At 34.0% G+C, this 26,388-nt stretch overlaps 1 protein-coding gene across 3 annotated transcripts in view; it reads left to right on the top strand.

Moving 5' to 3' along the window:
* The window catches only part of LOC113236454 (elongation of very long chain fatty acids protein AAEL008004-like), a 32,401-nt gene extending 11,684 nt beyond the window's left edge, over positions 1-20,717 (top strand). The window contains exons 1-10 of one of the 3 annotated variants that reach the window (XM_026472528.1): positions 5,277-5,601; positions 5,738-5,797; positions 6,634-6,702; positions 9,824-9,906; positions 10,459-10,566; positions 11,586-11,669; positions 15,083-15,139; positions 15,643-15,885; positions 18,279-18,434; positions 19,518-20,717. In XM_026472528.1, coding sequence (XP_026328313.1) covers positions 6,645-6,702; positions 9,824-9,906; positions 10,459-10,566; positions 11,586-11,669; positions 15,083-15,139; positions 15,643-15,885; positions 18,279-18,434; positions 19,518-19,676 — 948 coding nt within the window. In that variant the 5' untranslated portion in view covers positions 5,277-5,601; positions 5,738-5,797; positions 6,634-6,644 and the 3' untranslated portion in view covers positions 19,677-20,717. Of the gene's footprint in view, positions 1-5,276; positions 5,602-5,737; positions 5,798-6,347; positions 6,537-6,633; positions 6,703-9,823; positions 9,907-10,458; positions 10,567-11,585; positions 11,670-15,082; positions 15,140-15,642; positions 15,886-18,278; positions 18,435-19,517 lie in introns of those variants that run through there. The other 2 variants (XM_026472527.1, XM_026472529.1) reach the window with 2 other exon arrangements.
* The last annotated feature ends 5,671 nt before the right edge of the window (positions 20,718-26,388 follow it).

The following is a 26,388-nucleotide window of genomic DNA, read 5'->3' as shown; positions in this document are numbered from 1 at the left end:
TGAAAAAACAAATATACGCGATTTAAATCCGGAAAAATAGTTTCATTCCTATGTATAACAATCGCGAAAACCTAAGAACTCTATATAATTTATCTTTATTAATACAAAAATTGAACAAAAGTAACTTTCCTCGATCCGGCTGGATTCGAACCAACGTCTTCCAGCAACCCGTGACAGACGCTATACCAACTAAGCCAAGTGAAGAACCAGCGGATCTTACGAGTTTTTCTATGTGTTTGTTACAGATCGTTGTCTTTTTTTTGTTTTTAACAACTTTTTTTGTTATAACAAACTAGTGGAGTAATTTTACAAAAATAATCATGATGATGAAACATCGTGACATTCAACAAAATTACAAATTATAATTAACATGTTTTGTCTTTGTGATTATTTTTAAGTATTGTTTTAGTTGTAATATTGTTTCACTTATTCAACTTTCCATTTTGGCACAAACTAGAGCAAGTACTGGCTGTTTGAGTTTGTGTAAGTCACTCGAAGTAAATTAAAAACTAGGTACTATTTGCTCCATATGGCTAAAATGATACACTTTGCTCCCGCTACGTAAGGCTATATTGACATACTTTTAGAGCACGAGAAGTGAAAAACACTTTTTTTTTATTTGATTTTTTTATGCATGAGACAGATGTTATAATATTTAGTCAGTGCAGTTCTAAAGGAAAATATGTAATAAGGAATAATACTACAGTTTTCCTTCTACCTCACGATTTAAATTCAAAATCTTAAATTATAGGTGATGATAGACTTCCTATAGAAACAATGGTGTGAATTTTATTACTACACAATAACGATTTTTCTTCATTACTCTACTAAATCCTAGGAATGTTATGACCATGAAATAGTCTGTTGATGTGTATTTTCCTCGTGCCTGCTTTGTTGTCTCCTCTATATGTAAAGCACATTAAACATCAGGCACAGCCGGAGAATATAAACAATTCCAAGTACGTAGTATTCCCACGTGAGGGCCCTGACATGCATGCCTGCGACTATCGGTGTCAATACGGTAGTCCTCGTTCACCGACCACTGTGACCAGTCATAATGAATACGCTTTACAATATTTATATAAATAAATATATATAAATTTCCGTCGGTTTTTTTTCTTCGCAGATTGTCGTAGGTATATCTAATTTATTGGTAGGTCAATGAACATAACCAACAAATAATAACATTAACCAACACATTTATTTTTCATAAGTTCACAAAGACATTTATAATATAACAGTAAAATAAGCCTACAATTATGTTTTATTATTATATTACACTATATATATATATATATATACTACACTATACGTTTCCGGAACTGGCCACTTACGTAAACAATATTTAAAGAGTAATTACAACATTTGAAAATGGAACTCTTTGGCTGTAGAATACAGTTTGTTTCATCTGACTGTCATTTGTTTTTACATTATGGCGTCATTTTACAAATTGATTGTCTACATCACTATGGATTTAACTCGTGAAAATTTTCGTGGTATGATTTTCTACGACTTTAAGTGTAATTTCACAGCTCAGCGGAGCTTCGCTCGGCTTCGAACTGCTTTTGGCGATGAAGCACCACGCAAGACGACTATTTATAGCGTGACGAGTTTCGTGATGGTAGCCCGTGCACTGCTGTGAACAACAAAAACATCGATGCTGTGCGCCGTATGATCAAAACAGACAGGTATATGACATACCATGATTCATCTTTAGGTACAGGTATCAAATACTTCACAAACATTTGGATATGAAAAAGCTGTGTTCTCGGTGGATCTCATACAATTTGACTGAGGCTCAAAAAACAGATCACGTCACTTGGTGCAATGCCATACTTACCAGATTCGAAGGGGCGTGAAATTTGGTGTGGGACATAGTAACAGGTGACGAAACATGGATTTATAGTTACGATCCCAAACTGGACAAACTGGACACGTGGCTATTGTTGCTTTGGAGAATCGTTGTACCGTGAATAGTGATTGATACACGATCATTTGTTTACCGGAAGTTATTGACAAAATCCGTAAAAATAACCGTAAACGGCGTATCGTCTTGCACCACTATAATGCCAGTTCTCACACGACCAGACTGACAAATGAATTTTTGAAGGTGAACAACGTTCACCTTATGAGCCATCCCTTGTACCGTCCATACCTGGCGCCTTGTGATTTTTATTTATTTCCAAAAATTAAGAACCAATTACGCGGTCAACGATTTTCATCACCTGAAGAGGCTGTTGAAGAGTATGAATAATATGTTTCAGAGACTGTCACGTAGGAGTAGCATAAATGTTTTCAAAACTGGTTCATTCGTATGAAAAGTGCATTAACGCTAACGGAGAATATTTTGAGAAACAATAAATTCATTTCTGACCACTTATGGTATTTTTTTCTTATTCATTTCGGAAACTTATAGTGCGCCTCATGTATGTACCTTAAAATTATGTTATCTAGTTTGAGTTTCCAAAAACCGTAGTGAGTTATTTCCTGACTGCGAAAAGCATTACTCAACCTGATGTGGTAAGTAGAGTGAGCATAAGTTAAAAATAGACATTTTGAAATATGTTAAATAATTATTAAGTAACAAAATGATATAATATGCTTCTATATGTATAAATAAAAATGTTTACAAATTAGTCATTGTTAAAGTATAATTCGCGTAGTTAGTTCGTTTTTTATTGTCCAAGGTCCTATTGCCTACAGTTGCTATATGCAAAAAAGAAGTTTTTGAAGTCTAAAGTACGTAAGAATTATTTGAATTGGTAATATTTTCAAGTAACTATTAATACTGGTTTAATGTTTGTTATATCCCATTTAGAGTTTCGTGAGAGCGAATAACAATCGGTGAGTATAACCATGTATAACACTGTTGCGTTGCATAACCCGATGTGCAGCCAATGACCCACTTCGGTGATTGCTCATCTAATAACACAATTATGCTTAACTTTGGCTTAGAATTTTACGTACCAGATTTTTTAAATCTAAAGATATAAGCGATCCAAAGAGCAGGTTCCGTCTGTAACAAACGCACTCTTGTTACGTCATTGCCTCCTACTTACAGAGTATCAGCAAATGATATCACTGTGTCTACGCCTTTAAAACGAGAACATAATATATTATGATCGTTCTTTTTATAAAATTCATTATGGAGTATCACATTCGATATCGATCTAATTTGTCAATCGATGATGTTAAAAGGTATAGAGGTTGGACATGGAAGCTATTATCGCTGACTGGAGAGACGTGCGAACATGCAGTTTGCATCATGACTTAATCAGTGACCGAACAGAGCTCTAGCTACGAAGGACACGTATAACAATGGTTAACAACAAAAGTCCAACTCTGATGGATCTATTGGATCCCAGCGATTACGTCACATTAACGCAATAATTAGCTAATAGGCTGTGTATAATACAATGTGACAAGAGAAAACAAAAAACACACGTGATCATCCATTCATACATTTAACACTAATATTACAAAATACTTGTCACCAATAGGGTCGTCGTTTTAATTAACAGTGTACCTACTCTATAACGTTGAGTGTATGCGTTATTGTTATTATTATTATAATGAACACTTCAGCAAAACATAAGACAACCATTTTTTTTTAAGTTTTCGCTCGTTTACATATTATGTAGGCAACGGTTATAGCAGCCAGTTGATGAGACCTGATTGGTTAGATTGACCTTGACATTTTCTTTTCTCCTATTGATGATAGTATAGTGAAAACTAAAAAAATAATTGCCAAATGTAAATAGGGTCCGTCTCAACATTTACAGTGTTTTTTTACAGCAAAATGTTTAGTTTTAAGGAACTATGTAAATTTATGTTATCACATAAATAATCCGCTCATTGACAATAAAAATAATGATGACCAATACAAAACTTATTATAAATACAGTCTTATTCAATTTAACAATGTGTCATTTTAATAACACAATTATAAGGGTTTTAGATAATATGAACAAGGAATTAACAAGGATTAAAGTCATAACTGACATGTTTTTAAAAAATGACGAATTACAACTTATTAATATTTCTTTAACTTTAAACAAATAATAATATGTGAAACTAAGAAAAATCCAATACCTACATTCTTGTAATATAACTACGTGTCTATATTTTATCGGTATAGAACAAATAGTGTCCCTTCTTATCTGTCACATATGACACGATCGCAGATAAACATCGTAGCACACTGAAAACTCTTATCTATTAAATTAAACCAAACCGGCACACCTTATGGAAAGTAGGTCATTTTCTTTTGCTTATAAGTATTTTAGTTCAAAATACATTTTAGTCGTTGAGCATAAAGGTACAAAAAGTTACATATGTATTTATTTATTTATATGTATTTACATTTAAGAGCCTATGCACACGGCTGCAGACGCACAGTAACCGCGCATTTTGATAATATCTATTTTTGTTTTTAATTCTTGAGGTTCTGAGGAACATTATATTCTGTTACATTTATGATTTTCAAAAAGTTGCGAACAATAAAGCGTAGTGAAATTTTGCGGAGATGCGGTAAAGGCGCAATAAAAAATTTAGATAGTCGTAGATCCATATACTGCCCTCGTAATGAAAAAAGGCACATCTATGCGTACTTTACACAGCAGTTATGCCTTTTTTCGTTCCGCAGGGCAGTATACTGTCCATATTTTGAATGTACCATTTAAAAAAAAGAGCTAGTCCTATTCCTAACCGTATGCTGGACGGAACTAGATCTTAGCCATTTAAATAATCTATGAAATAATAATCTATGTCATCTATATATCTTTAATAGGTTTATGCGACACCGCTGTATGTATTTTTTACTTATTATAAGCTATGTATATTACTAATAAATAAAAATAAAATTATGCATGTGGTATACTTAATTACAGAATTGTTCTGTAGATAATTATCATAATTATAATTGATAAAAATTCATCATTACCTATTTGTAAAGTGATTCTTCTTCATATCGTATCGACGGCATATACCAAGTATAATATCATTGGCATATACTATATTATTGTACACGCCGAATGTTGCCCAGGATACGCCAGTCGTACTAGGAATACGATTCGTACGTCATTGCTATGGTGCTCCTTTCGTGCACCCCACGCTTGAATCAAATATAACGTTAACAATTTTGACACCAACGGTATTTCTGAAGTGAATTTACTTTAATATTTGTAAAACAAATTAAAAATTACAGTAGACACTTTATCCATATCATATCCATAAAGCTTAAGACAGTGTTTTGCGATGTTTACGTTTTGATTTTATAACGTCAGCCCGGAAAATACCGTAAACATTGTTTGTAAATAAAACTGTCCAGACATCGCAACATTTATCGTTGAGTAATAATGATAAAAGTATATATTTATGTGAAATGTCGCTGAAGACGGCATTGACCATCGAGATTGCTCAGGACAATGAATAACGTCATTCAATCCGGCAGTACGTGTGACCGTCTAATTGATGACTACACCAATTTATTACGAAATTCTAACCAAACGCAGGGTCTTTACCGTTTGCTTGTGCTAATAATCACCGATTATTCTGTTTTCGATTTGTGCTCCTTCAAAATTAAAAATGCGAGGTCTTAAGGTAATGCGTTGCTTCTGAAAATCAATTTGACGAGCTGTATTTTAGAATATTTACTCGATTGTTCTTTATTTTTATGAAAGGTCTATCGTCAATATTTTAGCCACCTACTCCTAAAGTTACTTCTCTTTCTTTTCAGATTACACTGGCCCATCAACAGCCAAATTAAAATTTGCCTCGAAAAATACTTAGCCGTGAGGTGAGATTTCAACATTCTTTAACGTAAATAGTGTTGGGTTATGGAAAAATTTCCACTTTGAAAAAATCATATTTTTCAGAAAAAATCATATTTTTCCGGATATTTTTCCAATATTTTTCCTTTAGTTTCCACATTTGACGTTGACAGCTGTCAAAAGTTGAAGTTACTGAACGAAAACGATGGAGCCAAGAAGAGGTGGTGGTGGTGTGGTTGTTGGAGGTTTTCTCGCTGTTGTGAAATTATTATAAATCTCATATTTATTACAGGTGGTTTCTACATAAACAAGTTTATTTTATAATTGACGCTAAATAAAACTTCAAAATATATTGCAAAACGTAGAATATAACGTGGGCCTTCTACATTATATTTTTCCAATATTTCGGGAATTTTTCGGGAAAAATTTCCACCATTTCAAATTTTTCGGAAAATTACCCAGTAGTAAACGTATAGAACAGTTCCGTTTTCTCAAAAACCTAATAGTATATTGAACGCTTCGTTAAAGTTAGAACGCTACTTTGCGTCACATGCGCAACAGTGCTCCACCTATTGGAGAATTTTGAAATTAGTCGCCACTCCATGAATGAAAATGAATGAGTGTCTTCCGTAACCTAATTCCATATTTCGATTTAATTTTAAAACTTGTGACTTATTCTTTATTGTTGTAAATGACAAGAAAGTGTATTAAAATGTATTGAAACGTGTGCTTCTTAGTGTAGGTCTTCTATTTAGAGAATAAGAGGTGTGTTAGCCAAGCTAGCCTTCTGACTACATCGTTCCGCCTTGACAGTAAAGTACCTACATGTTCATTTGAAATTATTTTTACTTGTTCTTTTCAGGAATCTACACAATGGCGTTAATACTGCAGTATATAAATGACATGCACCTGTTTATGGACAAATATGGAGGTAAGTTGCCTGCCAAAAATATGAAAATGTAGGCATAACCTACTGATAACCCAATCAATTATGTGATTTGAGTTATCCTTATCACTATGTAAGTTCCTAAAATAAAATTGTGACAAACGTGCAACAAATTTGAACGTGATTCGGTCCAAATCTTTTTACATTAACACATTACTTAATTTAGGTTAGATTCTTATAGGTATTTTTATAAATGTAATTACAAAATATCCTGACATAAAAAATAGCATCTATTATATTTATATTAAAAACGAATCCTAAGCATGTAATATGGCATAAATTAATATAAAAGTAAATTTATTTAACACATTCAATAACAAACTTTTTTAAACAAACACAATAGTCAAGAAAAGATATTGTAGAATTTCACATAATTATCATAGTTTTTGACAATATCCAAAAATATTGTTTTGCATACATTAGCAGCACCAGTACTTATAACATGAAAGACTAAAATTATAGTATTAACAAAGTAACCTATTCATTAAATGAACAAGAATTATTTGATTATTAGCTTTTCAATTTCAGCAATTTGTAAAGGTAAACATATAATAATGAATGCTTAATTTTTTTAAATATACTTGATACTGAAAGGTCCACTGTATGGCAGTGAGAACTGCCATCTAAAAATTTGCAATATTAAGGAAGTATCTTTAATAATTCAAATGCATTACCAGTGGTCAGATGTTAACCTCGTGTTTATGATTGTAGTGAATTGGATTTTACACTGAGAGAAAACCCCACCAGTACAACAAATGACTAAATTTAAGATCTTTTGAATAAATATTTTATTGACTTGAAAGCATTGACTTACAAATAAATGGACGACAGGTCTAATACAAAAACCACGAAAAAAATGTCCCAAGTCAACCTATTCGAAATTTAAATTGTAATGTAATCGCAGTATCGCGCTGTCAGTAGAACAAATGAAGACTAAAGCGGAGTGTGGCACTCTGTATACGATTTTAGCGCCTTACAAGTGCGGACACTTTTTAGCGCGGACCCGACGTCCATATAATTGTAAGTCAATGCTTGAAAGGCATAATAAAATTTCATTACTTGGCTAAGCCTTTTTAGTATATAAGTACTAGCCGTATCCAGCATGCGTTGCAATGCTACTAGGAGAAAAAGAAAATTGTCTTTTAGCTCTGCAACAGTTTTAATCCTGTCTAAATCGTTGCCCAGTGGGACTAATACTTCAGCAAGTTGGGCACGACAAGTCAGGAAAATTTTATCACAATCGGATTACTAGTAACAGAACGCATCCTAGTAAAACATATTAATTTTTATGTATCTTTACAAGTACATTAATTTCAATAAAAAATTGTTTTTTCAGAACCTATACAATCATGGAATTTTACACATTATCATTAGATTTTAAAACGAATTTCTTTAGTTGATATTTTGTTTTTTTAACAACATTTTTGAAATACTTATCATAAACCTCAGTTGTTTTTTAAATATTACAAAGGACACAGTAATCTTAAGTCCTTAAATGTATAGGAAATGAAACTATTTTTCCGGATTTAAATCGCATATACTCGTTTTTACAAATAAACCGACGTTTCGGGCCCTTTACAGGTCCCATCAACCCAGTCAACCATGACCATGGGAGCTGTAAAGGGCCCGAAACGTCGGTTTGTTTGAAAAAACAGATATACGCAATTTAAATCCGGAAAACTAGTTTCATTTCCTATGTGTAACAATCGCGAAAACCTAAGAACTCCTTAAATATACTCAAGCTTAAGAACTACGTAGGTACTTGTATGATTAAGTAATAAATCTAAATATATCACAGACTTGCTGCCTGGGATATATTTAGAATCTAGACCAGACTACAGAATACATGTGGACAAAGTTCCTTTACATAAATAGATAATGCAGTGCATGACTGTAATTTTCACAATCGTAATAATATTGCAAAAATAAGCATTACAATGTTATAGTCATTAAAATAACTTAAAATTTTTATGACGTAAAGTCGGAAAAAACTATTACAAAAAAATTGTAATTACAGCATTAGACTTCGTTATTTTTAATTTAAAAAATCATTGGCGATTTAGGTTTTAATATACCTATTTGAAACATAAATGAGAATGTATACCTATTAGCAACCTAAATGAGTATGAGGTACCCATCATAATCCTGTGCATATTTTAATTAATAATTAAAAATAAGTTGAAAATGTGTTTGAAAGTTACAGTACAGCATGTTTGTAAAATGAACTCATTTCACTTTTTGGAGATTGGCCCTATCGACATCAAGTTCTGCCAACAATGTTTCGCCGGTGACGTCTGTTTATAATCGGTTAAAGTCCATTCCGCGTTGATTAGTTTGTATTCTAATTCTATCTAATCCTTATGATAATTCTGCATTAAGAGTTCAGTATATTAAAAGACACGGCAAATTACAAACATGGGCTGTTATGTAGTCATCATCCCCAGCCTGTTTTCACCTACAAATGGGTATAGGCCTCCCGAAGTTTGTGCCGACCACCATGGTCCTGTCCACATCCATTGACGCCTCGTCGTCGTCGACCCACCTTGCAACTGGGCGCCAGACGCTTTTTTTGCCTATCCTCACGTCATCATCAATCACGTCTTGCTCCACCTGCCATCATATTATTATGATATCCTTAGGAAACTCGAAACTTTTTCGCCGGGTGGACCAAGAGTAGGGGAATTTTCGTCTTTTACTCGAAAGTTCTTGCCTTAGTCATTGGCTCGCCGAATACCGTTCGTTGCGCATCTCGTAAGATCCTCATAAAAATAGCGTCCGTGTACGTTGCACCATATGCCTGTAAGGTTAGTAACAACCCGGATTACGCGCTCGCCTGTTATTATTATAGTTGACATTCAAGAGTAACTGCTGATTGTCCCCTTGCCGGCGGGCGATTATAGTCAATGCTACTATTTCACACTTCATAACTTTTGTCATGTATGTATATATACTTCCTCATAGGTATAATCAATTATCCTGTTATTTTTCCCACTGTCAGTTATTGTGCACCTAAACATTGATCTGTACAAATTTTTTTTTTCCTCTTAGAACAAAATGTACGTTTAAGTATAGGTAAGGTAATATAGAGAATTTATTTTTCTTGCAGATCCTCGAACGAATCCATGGTTCCTGATGAGTTCCCCGTTACCTACTTTAATAATATGCCTAAGTTACGTTTATCTAGTCAAGGTACGTTATTTTTGATAAATAAATAATTTTAGTCGTCATAAAGTGATTAGTTGAGTGGAACGTCAAGGAATTATGAACGCGTAACTTAACCCTATTTTTTTATTATTGACTTAGAGCGGCTACACATGGCGCGTTTATGAAACGTGCGAATGCATCGTGATATTTGCAATTTTATACGCGATTGCATCGATACAAACGCGCGACTGCATTGGTTTCATTATGTGCGAAAAATCTGCATAGGTTTATGCACATTGTTTTGTTAATTTAAAAGTGAAATAAATAAATTCATTAATTAAAAATGGAAATCACGTTTGCATTGCGATTGTATCGCTGTAGACGCGCTGCTAAAAGTCGCCGTTTGTAACCGCTCTTAGTAAACATTTTTACATTTAAAGTTTTTCATTCAACAGCACGTGTAGGTACTTTTCCGCTGACCATTGACTATCGACTTATTTATTAACAGAATTATATGTAAAGTAGGTGCTATAGCCTTTTGTCAATAGAAACTACTTACTTGTCAAAAGAAATAATTAACGAAAATTTTCCTTTTAGGTTTTAGGTCCACGATTTATGGAAAATAGGAAGCCATATGAACTAAAAAATTTTTTAGTAGCATACAACTTGTTTCAAGTATTGTTCAGCTCATGGTTATTTTACGAGGTAAGTTCGAAATACTTTTTTGCTATTATCAAATTAAGTACTTATACGAAGAAGTATCACTAATAATGATAATAATGCATTTAGAGACAATTGATTTTTTTTTTATTGATTTGAGTTAGTTTTTTAAGATAAGCCGTGAGACCACTAGATTTAATACTACTTCTTAAAATAGTTCTTATTCTAACTATTTTAATAAAATACTTATATAGAAAATAGGAGGTCATACCTACCTACTAGTTCGACGTATAAGTACTCTATACATAATGTATAAGAATATAGTTAAATAAAGTATATACTAAATCTTATTATATGCGTATGTACCAACGATTTATTTTTAAAATGCTATACCCAGAGCTTGATGGGGGGTTGGCTGAAGCATTACAGCTTTCGTTGCCAGCCCGTGGACTACACAGAGAATCCTGTAGCCACTAGAGTAAGTGCTAGGCATGACTGCCTAAGAAAACAAGACGTCACTGTATATAGACATCGTGTCAATAATTCCAGGAAATTGTATATAGTACGCGAGGGAGAAAATTTGTAATACAATTTATAAGGATACTTGAATGAAATGTACTAACGTTACTATACTAGCCATCTGTCCATTGTACATTGACCACATAATAAGCAGGACTGTCATGTTGGCGAATAGAAAGGGATGGGTGTACAAAAAGGAGTGAGAGAATTTGTGTCACGATGTATATTGAAAACCTGACACATTTTTCCAAACAACACTTGGTATTGCTACAAATTATTAATTAAACCCCAACTAGTTTTCAAATTTAAATATACTTTCGAAGTCAATATCTAGTACTATCGCATAGATAATACAACTTCAAAAGTCGTTTTGCCTTAAATCTCTCCACTGCCATACTTGTCGCATCATATCTTTTTCTATTTAAAAGCTAGTATGAAAGTCCTGCTTCGATTGCGTCTATCGCATAATATGTGTGGTGATTAACCCGTGCGAGCACGAGTGTAAATACAAATAACATAGGGCCTGGTGTCGGCATTTGTTTCAGATCGGCTCATCGGGCTGGTTCACAGGCAGGTATAACTTTCACTGTCAGCCGGTCGACCACTCCAAACATCCACAAACAATGAGGGTGATTTTTTCTTATCAATTTATTAACCCTCATTCAAATCACCTCTAGTCTATTCTAGAAATTTCCTATTTACTTTTCAATGTTCCCTTAAACCTTTGTTCCTTATAGTCCTCATATCGTTCGTCTTAGAGTGTATACCTCCTCCGTGATTTGTATGTATTTTTACGGGACGACGATAAAAATGTGATCTAAAATATAGTAAACGCAAATAATGTTTGTAGTTAGTATTTCAATTAGTTAAATTGTACCTCTTTCAGATACTATATTACTTTAATAATATATTTGAGCAAGAAGTTTATAAGTTATTCATCAACAAAAACCCAATAAAAACTGAGTATGTTAAAACGCGTTTGCGAAGTTTTCACTCTTTAGCGACAATATGTAGTCTCTGCCTAAAGTCTTCATGCTAGGATGAATGTTTAATCCATAATGCTACTCTTCTTTATATATACATTTCAACTTCCGATTTATACACTTCATGCATTAAAATCTTTGACAATAGGCAGTTACAAACATGTATCATAACTAGTGGTCGTATAATCGGGCGCTTATTTACCTAAACTTCACTATAATCTCCACGAAAAAATATTATGGATAATATAAAAAAGTATCTATTTAGAAAGGCATGTCCATTTTATTTCTTCATGGGCGATAAAAATCAGGAAGTTTAGGTAAATAAGCGCCCCAATATCCGATCTTTGGTTATAACACAGATATATGAGTTCTTAGACTGTCGCGATTGTTATACATAGGAAAAGAAACTATTTTATTGGATCTAAATCGCGTGTATTTGATTTTTTTTCATTCAAACCAAATAAAGTCAAATAGTGACAACTGAGTCAGTCGTGACTATGGGACCTGTAATACGCCCAAAACGTTGGGTTTGTTTGATAAGAATAAATATACGCGATATCCGAAAAAATAGTTTCAATTCTTACAAATATATGTGTTTTTAAATTATGTTTACCAATAGCCTGCTTCAGTACTTCCACAGCTACCTTCTATATACTATTTTACATACTTTACCTATCCCAATTCAACTACTCGATCTACATTACATTACGTTACCGCAGTTTTGGTAAATTGTCGTATATAATATACACAATCATTGTAGTTTTACACGTGTTTTGCAAAATCTAGATTATAGTTGTGCAAAAGTGCAATTTGCAAAGTGCTTTGCCAAATGACTTACTTTCAAAAGTGTCCCCGGTATATTCGCTAATATGAGTATCGAAATCAGCGTTGCCCAACGCAGACTTCCAAGTACATATCGCGGAGGCCGCAAGCAATTACCTTGTGACATATTTATTCTAAAATACATATTTACTTTCCGTTGTCATTAGTAGGAAGATGTACGGTTTTAAAGTCATGCCTTCTTAATAAAATGCAAGATGCGGTGACGGCTGCGTGAATCTAAGTAAGTATAGTTGGCGAAATATTATTTGCACCTATTCGTCTTACCTTTAGAGTAAAATAGGACAAAAGAGTGAGCCATCTCGGTTACGCACGTGCCATCTGTATAGTGCAAAGAACTACTTTGAACACTTACGCATTGGCACTTAATTCTAAACTTGGTAATCTTTATAGGGAACTAACTTTGTTGAATTAGTAGGAATACAGTCGGCAGTCGGTATTTTACGAAGTACCTAGTAGTTAAAAGAAACGACCTGATAAATAAATAAAGAATTCACAACTAGAATTTAGAAAAAGCATTTAACGCACCCATGACTTGTACAATGGACCAAGATCATTAAATCCATGTACGTTTTAAGTAAAAAAAGCGTTAATGGGTTTATTACTCTATTGTGATAGAAAAGACAAGTCATTCCAAGAGATAACATTCATCGGTGCAAATAATATTTCTTCAACTAATACTCCCCGCAATTTTCACCAATTGAATTATATACCTACCACTTTTTCATTAAACTGGAATAATAATTTATATTCGAGTAGCCAACAATTGATAATAGAAATTGTAGTAAATAATAATAATAAACACTAACAAACCAAGGAAGAATAAAAACCTATTTACAATTAGAATTACAGACTACTATTTGTACAGGTGATTGCGGGGTCCTGATCCCGACTCGTTGTTTGTAATTCAGTAAATGATTTCGATTACATTAGTATACTGTTTTTTTTAAATAATTGCATTATAGACATGCATTCCAAATTAATACTGACTTATACACCTTTTAACTTTCTTTTTTTTTAATAAACTGATCAGACAAGTAAGAAATTGTTAAAAGTTCAGACCAATGATCTCATCTACTTCATTGGTTAGGATAAAATAATCATGATACCAAAAGGAATTTGATATCGCATCGATGGCATACACTTTTTCTGGGGTCGGCGGACTAAAGCACATAAGTCAAAAAAGTGCTTCAATTGTTAATATATAATATATATAATTATATTAATTGTTTTTTTGTGTGTCGTTTATACTGTTGGAAGATGTGAAGAGAATGATAAATCCGAAAAAAACACCTCTAGAATAAAGTTACAAATTTATGAAGTAACAAATGAATTTGAATTGTTTGCTTTAGCCGGTAGATGTATTAATTTAAATGAATGATGTTGAATTTTGACTTAAGTGCTTTAGTCCGCCGACCCTACTTATTTTTTCACGTATACATTTCATTGCCTTAACGCTTCCAAATATATTACGTTGTGTTCCTAATGAGATAGTAAGTCACGATTAAATGTGTTTCTACACTACACCGCAGACACTATATTTTTCTAACTCGCGTCATCTTTAGGAAAAACTATACTAGAAATGAAACTATTTTTCCGGATTTAAATCGCGTATATTTGTTTTTTCAAACAAACCGACGTTTCGGGCCCTTTACAGGTCCCATGGTCACGGTTGACTGAGGTGGTTGAAAAAACAAATATACGCGATTTAAATCCGGAAAAATAGTTTCATTTCCTATGTGTAACAATCGCGAAAACCTAAGAACTCGAACTATACTAGATCTTAAAATAATGCAATCTTGGCATATCATCATTGTCTTTGCACTGACACAAATTACGATGTCTGACATTCCATATTCTCGTAAGTTACGATACACCTCTTAATCACCTTGCCTGTTTATTTTTAAGTAGTTACGTAGGTAACTATCTACTTACAAATAAACAAACGTCCAATAATGTGCATGTTTAAAGAAGTAGAACATTTTTTCCTAAATTATCCCTTTAGAAGTCAAAGATATATTATCTTGTTTCTGGTTTTGAATTTTAAAGCTACCGACATAAGAATTTACCACCAATTAAATTTCCTTTTCGTGATATGGTTTCCTTTACTAAATTTACTACTAAAATCTTTATCTTGCAAATGTTCACAAACAAACGTTCTGTTTCCAAGTTTTCTAAGGTCAACTAACGCAAACTAATACGAGAATTTTAATTTACAGATGGTTTATGCCTGCTGGTGGTACTATTTTTCCAAATTCACTGAATTTCTTGATACGGTAAGTAAAACTACGAAATTTGATTTAGCCGACATGTTACTGCAAATTAGCAATTCGTAAAAACCCTGATATTACTCAAATTATATTATTAGTGTTGTGCTTTAATAACAAAGTAGATTGTAAGTCAAGTAATTTTTTTACCTCTTTTAATTTAGTTTTTATTTTAAGCTAAACTAAAGAAGGCTGAATCAATTTATTCTTGTTTAATTATTTATAATTTTATTGTACACAGGCCTAAACAAAGTCCTAATACAAAGGGAAAAAGACATGCAAAATGTTCGTATTGTTCTTATTTATTTAAGTCATAAGACCTCAGAAATTATAGAATATAATGAATATCATATATTACGAATTATCTTACAGATTCGCTTATTTATGTACATACTTAGATACTATACATTATTTAATTTGTGCTAAAAGTTAGATATAAATCTGTACAAGCTATGAATCAAATTTATCAATAGCGTTATGCAACAAAATAACAATCATATTTTAATTTCCAGATCTTCTTCGTGCTGCGAAAGAAGTTTGATCATGTGTCTACCCTGCATGTGATTCATCACGGTGTGATGCCAATGTCAGTTTGGTTCGGCGTCAAATTCACGCCTGGCGGTCACTCTACTTTCTTCGGTCTCCTCAACACTTTCGTCCACATCATTATGTACACTTACTACATGCTGGCAGCCATGGGACCACAAATGAGGCCCTACCTTTGGTGGAAGAAGTACCTGACTACATTACAAATGGTAACTTTAACAAAATGTTTATAAACCTTTTAGTTAGTGTTTTGAATTCAGCAATTTTAAAGTCTTGATCAGGTTTTTCAGTTCAGGTTATGGAAAAAGTTGTGTTTCATTTGAGATAGGACAAGTATGTATAATAATATAATTATAATAGTTATAATAGTCTAACTATATACGAGTATAGTATAGTCTCGCTGCTGGGCATAGACCTCCTCTCACAACGAGACTGCTTGGGCTAGAGTTCCCACGCGGACCAAATGAGGATGGGAACTTCACACACATTATTAAATTACTTTGCAGACGTGCGCAGGTTTCGCTCACGATGTTTTTCTTCACCGAAATGCCATTGTACATTTCAAATTAAATTCGCTCATAAATTCCGAAAAACTCGTAGGTGTAAACCCGGATTACGACCCTCTGCTTGAGAGTCGGTAAGTGAAACTGTTAGGCTACCACGACTTATTTAAATTTTAATTTGTTAAATTACACTAAGGAACAAATTTTCAAAAAGGTTATCTTTCTGGTTACTGTCAAGTATTGGTTTTTGTTACATTGAGCAGCAAGTATATAGAAAATTAGTAATTATACCCCTGAAACGTTGCTTTTGTGGTTGTCACAGAGGTATTTACATAGTTTTTTTTATAATATCAAATTATGGGACGAACAAATCGTGCGCCTGATTGTAAGCGACACGCCTGTCCATAACAGATGCAATGCCGCTCAGAGCTATAAATCGCAAAGATGTGAGGGGCATGCCACTGCACCCGTTGACAAGTTGACAAGTCCCATGTGCCTATAATATCACCAGCACCCTTCAAAACCGGAACAGAATAATGCTGACATTACTGCTTGGCGGCAAAAATAGGTAATGTGGCAGTACTTCCCTGGACGAACTCTTTCACAAAGAGCTCTGCTGCTATTAAAAACTACATAGTCGTATTGACATAATCTCGCAAAACTACACATTTATAGATACTTTATATGGTGCTATTTATGGCATTAGTGTATAGTCCTAGCAGAAAGACGCTAACTAAAGTAAAGAAAAACACTACTATACCTAAACCGTGATATTTCATCAAGTTTCTCCTCCATCGATAAATTAGTATTTAAATTAAAACGAATATGATTTGAAAAGACTGTGATTGAAGCCATATCTACCAACCAGTCTATCACCGAAATAGGCATAGATATAATTAGAAATAAATGGCATGTATATCGAGTTCTTGGGTTTTCGTGATTGTTACTCATAGGAAATGAAACTATTTATCCGGATTTAAATCGCTTATATTTGTTTTTTCAAACAAACCGACGTTTCGGGCCCTTTATTTGACACGGTTGAAAAAACAAATATACGCGATTTAAATCCGGAAAAATAGTTTCATTTCCTAATTGGCATGTAATTACATGTAAATGTAATTAATTGTAAAGGGCGAGGTTGATTCGAAAGAATTGAAAATTTGCATTTAGATTAGAATAGAATAGACTTGGATACAAAAAAAGAGATTAATAATACTTAGACAAACATAACAGTCATTATTAGACTGTGGCGTTGGGTGACAATGAGCCTGTTATATACGTAAGCATAATTAAATTATGAACTTTTTTTTTCGGTTCACAAAACTGGGTACAATTCATATGTAAACTAAAGTAATATCTAACATTCTGTATTTATCAGTCAAAAATGGAATGACTAAACAAATATGGGTACTTGGTAACAGATACACGTCAAAGAGCCGAAATGAGTGAAAGACGTGTGTGTCGCAAAATACGTAAATACTTGTGTATATATGTGTGTACATTGTGTTACTTCTGTATGTTTATATAATAACATTTTCCTCTCAAAATTACTTTCGAGGTTATGAAAATTCGAGCAAATGTTATTTCCTAACGAATTCGAATTCTCCAAACGTTAAACGTTGTCAAAACTATTTATGGACATCAGACAGTAATTGAAAAATTTTTTTTCATATTTTTAGATTAACGAACAATTTTTCAAAATTTATTACTACACACTGCTTCTTGATTTGTACCATGAACCCAAGTACCTTCTGTTACACTTAGAACGAAACGTTGGCGTCTTCTATACCAGTTAAAAAGTGAAACAAAGCGTGGATCCATCACAGACGTGCTCTCACGATCGTTTTTGCCGAATATCGCCTCCAGAGCAACGAAATAAGATCCGTCAATGTCTAACTTGGTATGCTGTCGTCTGTACATAGCAATACTTCTCGGCAAAACGGCTAAGGAAAACATCGCGATGAACCAGCGCAGTATACAACCCTCATTGGGCTAGCGTCTATGGACTTCACGCTATTCTTAAAAGAGACCGTGCCCAGAACTGCGACGTATAAAGGGATGACGAAGTTGTATCAATTGATTTGGTTGTTTAATTCCAGGTGCAATTCGTGGGCATAATGGTGCATGCATTCCAACTGCTATTCATTGAGTGCGACTACCCGCGTGCTTTCGTCTGGTGGATCGGCATGCATGCTGTTATGTTCTTCTTCCTCTTCAGAGACTTCTACAACCAGTCTTACAGCCAGAGGCCTAAGGTACGTACGCAAACCAGATTTTGTTGTAATAAAATTCCCATATAATAGTCCCATTAGGACGACGAAATTTTTCTATTATTAATCATAACAATATAATATTAATATATATTAATAATATTAATATAGTATTAATAATCATAACAAAACTAGTATAGTTAATTTACAAATAAAAAACTCAATACAGAAATGTATACGTTAAATCATAATACATCGTACTAAGTGGTTGCATTTATCGTACAAAAATTATATCATTTTGCATTTATATATTTTACAAAGTATTTCATTTTGTAGAGTAAATTTGCTTTATTTACTACAAACGAAGTCTATATTGCGTTATTATGATTAAAGTTCACGCTACGGAGCCCTATGTTGCTATCTGGCTTTCAAAGAACAAACTGAAATAAGCCTTTGATAGAGCAAGTGGCGGCGCGAACTGCCGACGGGAGGACACCGTGGGACTTTCTTTTGTTATATTGCATTTTGCAAAGATCTTTTTCATTGTATGTTTAAAGCAATGTAACCTTATATTGTAAAGGATAATATTAATATTGTATTGGTCGTTTGAGACGACCCTAAGGGTGGTTACACACGGCGACTTTTAGCAGCGATGCAAACACGCGTTCGTGAAGCGCACGAATGCATCGGTACACTTCCGATTTATAGGCGACTGCATCGATGCAAACGCGCGACTGCATCGATACAAACGCGCGACTGCTTTGTATCGAACAAACACGAGATTGCATCAATGCAATCTCCTATAAATCCCAAGTGTAGCGATGCAGTCGCGCGCTTGCATCGCGTTTGCGTCTCTGCTTAAAATCGCCGACTGTAACCGCTCTCAATCAGTAACTTTTTTATTTAGAGTTCATCAAAATCTGTCTACAAGTTTATATAGAAAAATACTGTCAAGTTTCCCAACGAACTATGCAGGGATTACAGACCTCCACTTGCGACGACACTACTACTAAAACCAGCATACTTTCTCTTCGTTCATTCTCAGCGATCTCTCATTATATTCCGGTCAATTTTAACCTTGTAATAATTGAACAAACTATTTATTAATAATTTTTATTGTTGTTACAGGTCCGCGCTAAATCTCCGAAACCGGACGCAATAGAGACGACAGAGATCAAAGACAAAGAAATAACGTACAAAAACGGCTCAACTAAGAACGGCTACAGTAACGGGCACACGAACGGAACTCTAGTACGTGCCCGCACGGTACTGCCCGCCGGCAACTGACGCCGCGTCACCAACCCCACCTAGCATTCCGGAACATTCTGTGATTCATAGCCGAGAGTGGTCGCCGGACGTTGAAGCCAAAGCTTTAGACGTAGCCTGGGGGAGGTTATTGAGGGTCAACTGTTTACCCTTATCACTAAATAATCGTCGTGTTATTGTCAGTTACCATAAGTAAAATCCTCCCACAGGGTTAAGGAACAAAAAAGTCCTTGCTGCGCCAATAGCTGAAGCTGTATTTGTGCGTGTGGACTTGCGGGCCCAGCCGCCTGCCGGCCGGCGCCCGCACTTGTTAGTGTTAAATGAGATTTATTTAGTGTAAATATAGATGGTATCAATGGTGTAAATTTTATTTTAATGAGATGTAAAAGTATAGCTAGATTTGTGATCGCATAGCGTTTTGTACTTTTATTAGAAGTTATAGAAATTAGAAATTATAGGACATCTGAAAAGCAGTCATAATAATCACCGATAGTCTTTGTAAAAGGGTGCTTTTTCAATGTTTCATGTTTTTTTATAGTTTTGTGGAATAAAGTACCTTGCCGCAATTAAGTTAATACAATGAATAAATACGATTATTATAAATGAGCATTAGATATTTCATATTATGAAGTGAAATAAAGCAATTTTCTTGGAATATTTTTAATAACGTTTGTTATACATAATAACTTTGAAATTAGATATATTCAAAGTAATAATGACTGCACTCATCGAAGTACAACCAAGTTTTGATTTTTATTTCAAAGAAGCAATCGAATCAATGCAATTTAGCGTAATATGACACCGAAGTGGTTGTGTTGGTTATTTATTTTGATTAATTTATATTTTATTTATACCAAAATTAACTATAATAAGATCAAATTAATAACGGGTTTTATAGCAGTAGCCAGCAGCTCTTCCTTAGTCTTCCGTTTCAATTTGTGCTTAGCTAAATTACCAGGTGCTTATAGTACTCGGAACAATGTTGACTGCGAGCAGCCAATATTCGTCGCCATTTTTTATGCCCATTTTCTTTCGTTTAACCATTCGTTGAGTTCATTTTACTGTGTACCTATTGTAACTTTTATACAAAAATAATGGGAATAAATGATAAGTATTATTATGAAATCACTTTTATTCCTTTCAAATTCAGTACAAAAACACTATAAACATATATGCTTAGTTGGCATAGCGTCTGGATCGATTTGCTAGAAGACGTCGGTTTGAATCCGGCCGGATCGAAGGTATTTTTGCTAAGTGCTCGATCTTTGTATTAATAATTATAACAAATTAGTGGAGTAATTACACAAAAAATAATTGAATATCAAGGTGGTGAAACATTCTGACATTCAATAAAAACACTACCTATATAATATATATAATATATAAATAACGCACACACTCAACATAGCCCCGCACTAGGGAAACCCTGTGTCGCGGGTGCCATGGACACACATATAGACAACCACAAATTACACCCAAACTCACGAGAGAAATAATTGTAGGCCATACAAATATTTCTCCCGGCCCGGGAATCGAACCTGGGACCTCTGCGTGGCAGTCCGGCATGGTAACCGTTCGGCCACGGAGGCAGTTTAAACATAAATTACCTGTTAATATACGCGAAAATAATTCTTTTTTGTAGGCACTAATTAACACGTTAACAATACATTGAGTGAATATGAAAGTGGAAAAAGAAAACAAGCGATTTTTCTTTTTTGTAAAAGGCAAAATATTTTAACTCCACAGAGGTGTTTTCTTATAGCAGCTAGGGAACAATTTTGCCAATATCGAGTTTCATGACTCACTTTCCCATGGAAAAAAAAGTTATTAATTAACCATAATAATTAGCTATATGTAAGAAAATATATCCAGTACTATAGCTTGTCGGTGACAACAGTTTAGTGGAAGCAAAACGTTCACGACTATAACATAATATAATAACTACACAATCTTAGAATAATAACGCATAAAATGATAGTTTCATATCGAACAAGTGAGGCAAAAATCAAATTCATGTAGGCTAGTTTTAGTAGTAAGTTAATTTTCGGCTTTAGTGAATAGTTATATAAATATACAAGTTGAAACGCGTTACTTTCTTGTGGAATGTGATGTTAGTATCTGTTTTATGTTTGTCTGACGTATTTTTACACTCATTTACCGCAGATTTCGTCATTTTTGGCTAAAATTCTTGAACTGTTCGCGGTGCAAGTTGACCTTGAGCACTGAAGGCCCGCCCGCCTTTGGGCGCGCTTCAATTTGCCTCACTTAGCGGACTAAGTTTCTATGCGTTATTATTCTAAGTACACGATCACATTTTGTTATAATCTAAATTTCAACACATTTTCTAATTATATTACAAAACAATTTCGCAATGGTGTTAGACAATTTTAATATAAAATACACACCTATTATTATGTAGGGGTTAAAATATGAAACTGTGGAACTAAATTTCTGGGTGAATGCTGTAGAAATGAGAGCTTTGCGCAATATGTGCAGTGGGTCTTAAAGATAGAATGCCGAACAGTATAGTAAGAGAGTGTTATGGTATGAAAGACGATGTAGTGACAAGGGTAAAAAGAGAAATGCTTCGATGGTTTGGTCGTGTACAAAGAATGAATGTTGGTAGATTGACGGCACAAATTTATAGAGGGAATGTCGATAGAAGCGTGGAGAGAGACCTCGGCGAATAAATCTCAATCAGATTGAGAATGTCCTTGAAAAAGGTCGGGTTAAAAGAACCAAGAATTAACGGGCATGTATGAAGAGATTGATGGGACTTGAGGAGGCGAAGCAGGTTTGTCAGAAGCGTAGCAAGTGGAGGTCCATAGTTTCTGTCTACCCCGGTGGGAGACAGGCGTGGTGATATGTATGTAAATTTCTAGCCACTTTAAAATGAAATAAAGAGATTTTGGTGTAAGATTCAGATAAGAAACTTATCTCAAATAACACTCAACAAATCCACCTCTACCTTTGTTTAGACTGCTAACAGATGAGCTTGTCTGCATTTAATGCATACGATGGTAATCAAGTGCATGCAGACGAGACTTAAAACTTCGTACAAAAGAGATTTCAACTATTAAAAGCGTCAGCTACAGTCTATATGAATGTTCGAGAATCGAAAGCGGCAACCATCGAGTATATATGTATATATAACCACTCGATAGCAGCAACACATTCATAAGGGGATATTTTAGTTGTATCTCAAAAAACAACGTGGTTATTTCAGTAACGACAAAAAAAATTACAATTACTTGAGGGTAAAACTAAAACGCGACAAGTGAGTGCTTTCTCGACTTATTATTTCACATTTGCACAATTCTTAAAATATTTATGTAATGGCATCTTTGTTTCCAATTTAGAAAGCAAATCCCACCACAAAGTCAGTGATTACGGATGTGAGTTTGTTGACAAATTAAAATAAAAAAGATTTCTATAGTGACGTTTATGTTCTATAATAGAAAAAAACCGACGTCAAAAGTTCATGCAATTCTTTTTTTTCCATCCTCTAAGGTACAATTACACCTATTTGCCAATTTTTATTGATTTCAATACGATTACCGAAACCGGATTCATCTCCCTAGTTTGCCACCATCAGAGGTGGAATATTTAAATGGGACCAACACTGCGGTACCCTCTTTCCAACAAAAAAGAATCATCGAAATCGGTTCACAAATTCAACGAAGTATTCGCGTAACATCATTGACCTACCAATAGGTCAATGCGTAACATACACAAATTACAGTCGAATTGAGAACCTTCTCCTTTTTAGAAGTCGGTTAAAAAAGTAAAGTCAACCATTTAAACCATGTTCTGAATACAGTGCCAAGCTACAAGTAACATCTGTGCTTCCATTTCTCACTGAGCTCCGCGCGCGGCGATAAATGCTTGCAGTCAGTGTAGATTGTCGTTTTTTTACGATACCGAACGGACAAGTTGTGCGCCTTGTGGTAAGCGACACGCTGTAAATCGCAAAGATCTAAGGGGCACTGCCGCTGCGCCAATCACCCTGAGACTTAAGTTGGACAAGTCCCATGTACCAACCAGCATCCTTACCCTTCAAAATCGGATCGCAGTAATGCTCACATTACCGCTAGGCGGCAGAAATAGTCAATGTGGCAGTAAGTGCTTCCCTGGACTAGCTAACTCTTTCACAAGGAGCTGTACTGCTACTATACACGGTGTAAATTTGAGACAGGGCAGCAAGGCCAGCTACCTTAATCGTTGTAGTTACAGGAAAACAGTTCTAGATGACTATCCATGAATTTTGGAGATATTTTGATTGGCATTCACAGATTTTGAAAATATGGTACAATCAACAAGATAAAAAACAATTTTTACAAACCTTTTTTCATGCCATTCGATCCGGTCCCCGGTAAGGATCAATAGTCTTTAAGGGACCAACTGAGGTAAGAGTACTCTAAATGTGAGAAATCGCAAAAAACTTTTTGTCTCAGCACGACAGAACGTCGTGCTAGTCGCGATCGCGCTGCTGTTGGCTGTACGTGAAAAAGGAATACGCAAATTAACAGATCGTTTTATGGCTAATTATAAGTACCTCTTAAAACCTTCATCTTCCGTATGAAACTGAGTTCACTTGTAGTTACGACACTGCTGTTCATAGTTTACGCGCGCTCTAATTTGAATGAAGATCTGCTTATACAATTGGGAGTATGCCTAAAATTAAAAAGAATTAAATGTCTCGACGAACATAACGGCGCTTAATAATTATTTCAAGTATATACTCTTTTTACATAACATAGCACTATAATAATTATGAGTCAAAATTGTCATGACTGACTGACCATGGGACTTGTAAAGGGCCCGATCATCGGTTTGTTTGAAAAAACAAGTGAGGCAAAAGTGGAGTATCCTACATTTAACTACTTTTTCTACAACTTTACTTTAAATGATTCTAAAGTATATAATTATTTTATAAATAAATAATAATAATAAATATTGACATGAAATTTGGATACACCGCCTGGTGGAAAGCGACACGCCTGTCCCTAACATTTGCAGTGCCACTCAGAGCTTTAAATCACAAAGATCTGAGGGGCACTGCCACTATGCCCGCCACCCTGAGACGTAAGTTGACAAGTCCCATGTGCCTGCAATTACTCCAGCGTCCTTACCCTTCGAAACCGGAAGGCAGTATATTCACATTACTGTTTGGCGGCAGAAATAGGTAAGGTGGCAGTATTTCTCTGGACGAGCTCTTTCACAAGATCCGAAAAAATAGTTTCATTTCCATTGTATAACAATCGCGAAAACCTAAGTATTCGATAAATAAATATTATTTTTAAATTTCTTTTTCATTCTTTTTCTCCTTATTGAATGGCAATGTCATACTTAAACCCACAAAGTACAATATCATTGCTTAAACCCTTCTTACAATGAATGAAGTGTCAAGAATACATCCATAATTGTGGCGCAAATAAAAGTACTTTTATGTATCTATTTTTTTTATTTATGTTAATAACAAATTAGAAATTATTATCTACTATTAAAGTGAATTATGAATAACAAACAAAATCAGATCAATTTTGTACTAAAAGACAATAACAAATAAGTCAACAATCGTACTAACACAAATAATATAAACATAAAAAACATTCAATAAATATCCAACAACACAGACAAAGATATATAACAGTATAAAACGAGTAGTTATTATTGGAGATATTATATCTGATAACTCGGATTTTGTTCGTGGTCAAGAAATAAGATATGGCGGTATACATTTTAAATCATCTTAAAAACTATAGTAAAAAAAGTACAATAATACATGTATTATATGTGTATGGACCAAAAACAATTTTTTTGGGGTTTGCTAGCTTTTATCCGTTGACCCTTAAGTGTGACGATAATGGGAATATAATTTTCTTTCTAGAATTTTAAATTTTATATAAATCCGGTAAAATAGTTTCATTTCCTATGTGTAACAATCGCGAAAACCTAAGAACTCGATATTTTAAATTTTTTTACTATTATCTCCTATTTTAGCCGTGTTGAAGTAGACGACGTGAACTGTATGAAATTGAAGTGAAGAAACCAAAGAAATGAGCACAAATATGGATGAAACACAAATTATATAATTCACGACACAGCGATAATCGAAACATCAGAAAAACAATACACAAAAACATGACAGCAAGAATAGAAAAATAATATAAAGCAAGGTATTCGCGACACATTGTTATTCAGTTTAGTTAGCATGGACCTTTTTGTAGTATCTCTTATTATGATCACATGTAGAAAAAATTATATGACATGTAGTACTTCTGGTTGTAAAGGGAATATGGTTGTAAAGGGATTTATTAATTAGAGAAGTTTTTAAAACAAAGCCAATTTCAAAATCATTTATAGTTTTTTTTTATTAATTTAGAAGTTGACATTTTTAATACCTACTTTATAATTTTTTACTTTAATAGCTCACAAGTTGTTTTTTTTTTGACAATATTTGATTAGAATTACGATTTATTTAGAATGGCAGTTCATTATTGAATACAACAAAATTTATTTTGTGCTTTTAAAACCACAAAAGTTATTACGATATAAAGACGAGATTTCGTGTAATTAAATAAAAATCATATTTTTATTACCTACCTACCGTGATAACTAGGATACGATGTCAGCGAGTAATAGCTAGCAAATGACTCCCCCAACCTCAAAAACTTTTGTCGATCCATCTGCATAACATCTTGAACTTATACATGTACATATGTCTTTTAGT

The sequence above is a fragment of the Hyposmocoma kahamanoa genome, unplaced genomic scaffold (genome assembly GCF_003589595.1).
Source record: "Hyposmocoma kahamanoa isolate Upper Pololo Valley unplaced genomic scaffold, ASM358959v1 92, whole genome shotgun sequence".
In the NCBI taxonomy this organism is placed as follows: domain Eukaryota; kingdom Metazoa; phylum Arthropoda; class Insecta; order Lepidoptera; family Cosmopterigidae; genus Hyposmocoma; species Hyposmocoma kahamanoa.
Note: the sequence above shows the minus strand (reverse complement) of the source record. Positions and strands in the feature narration are given on the sequence as shown.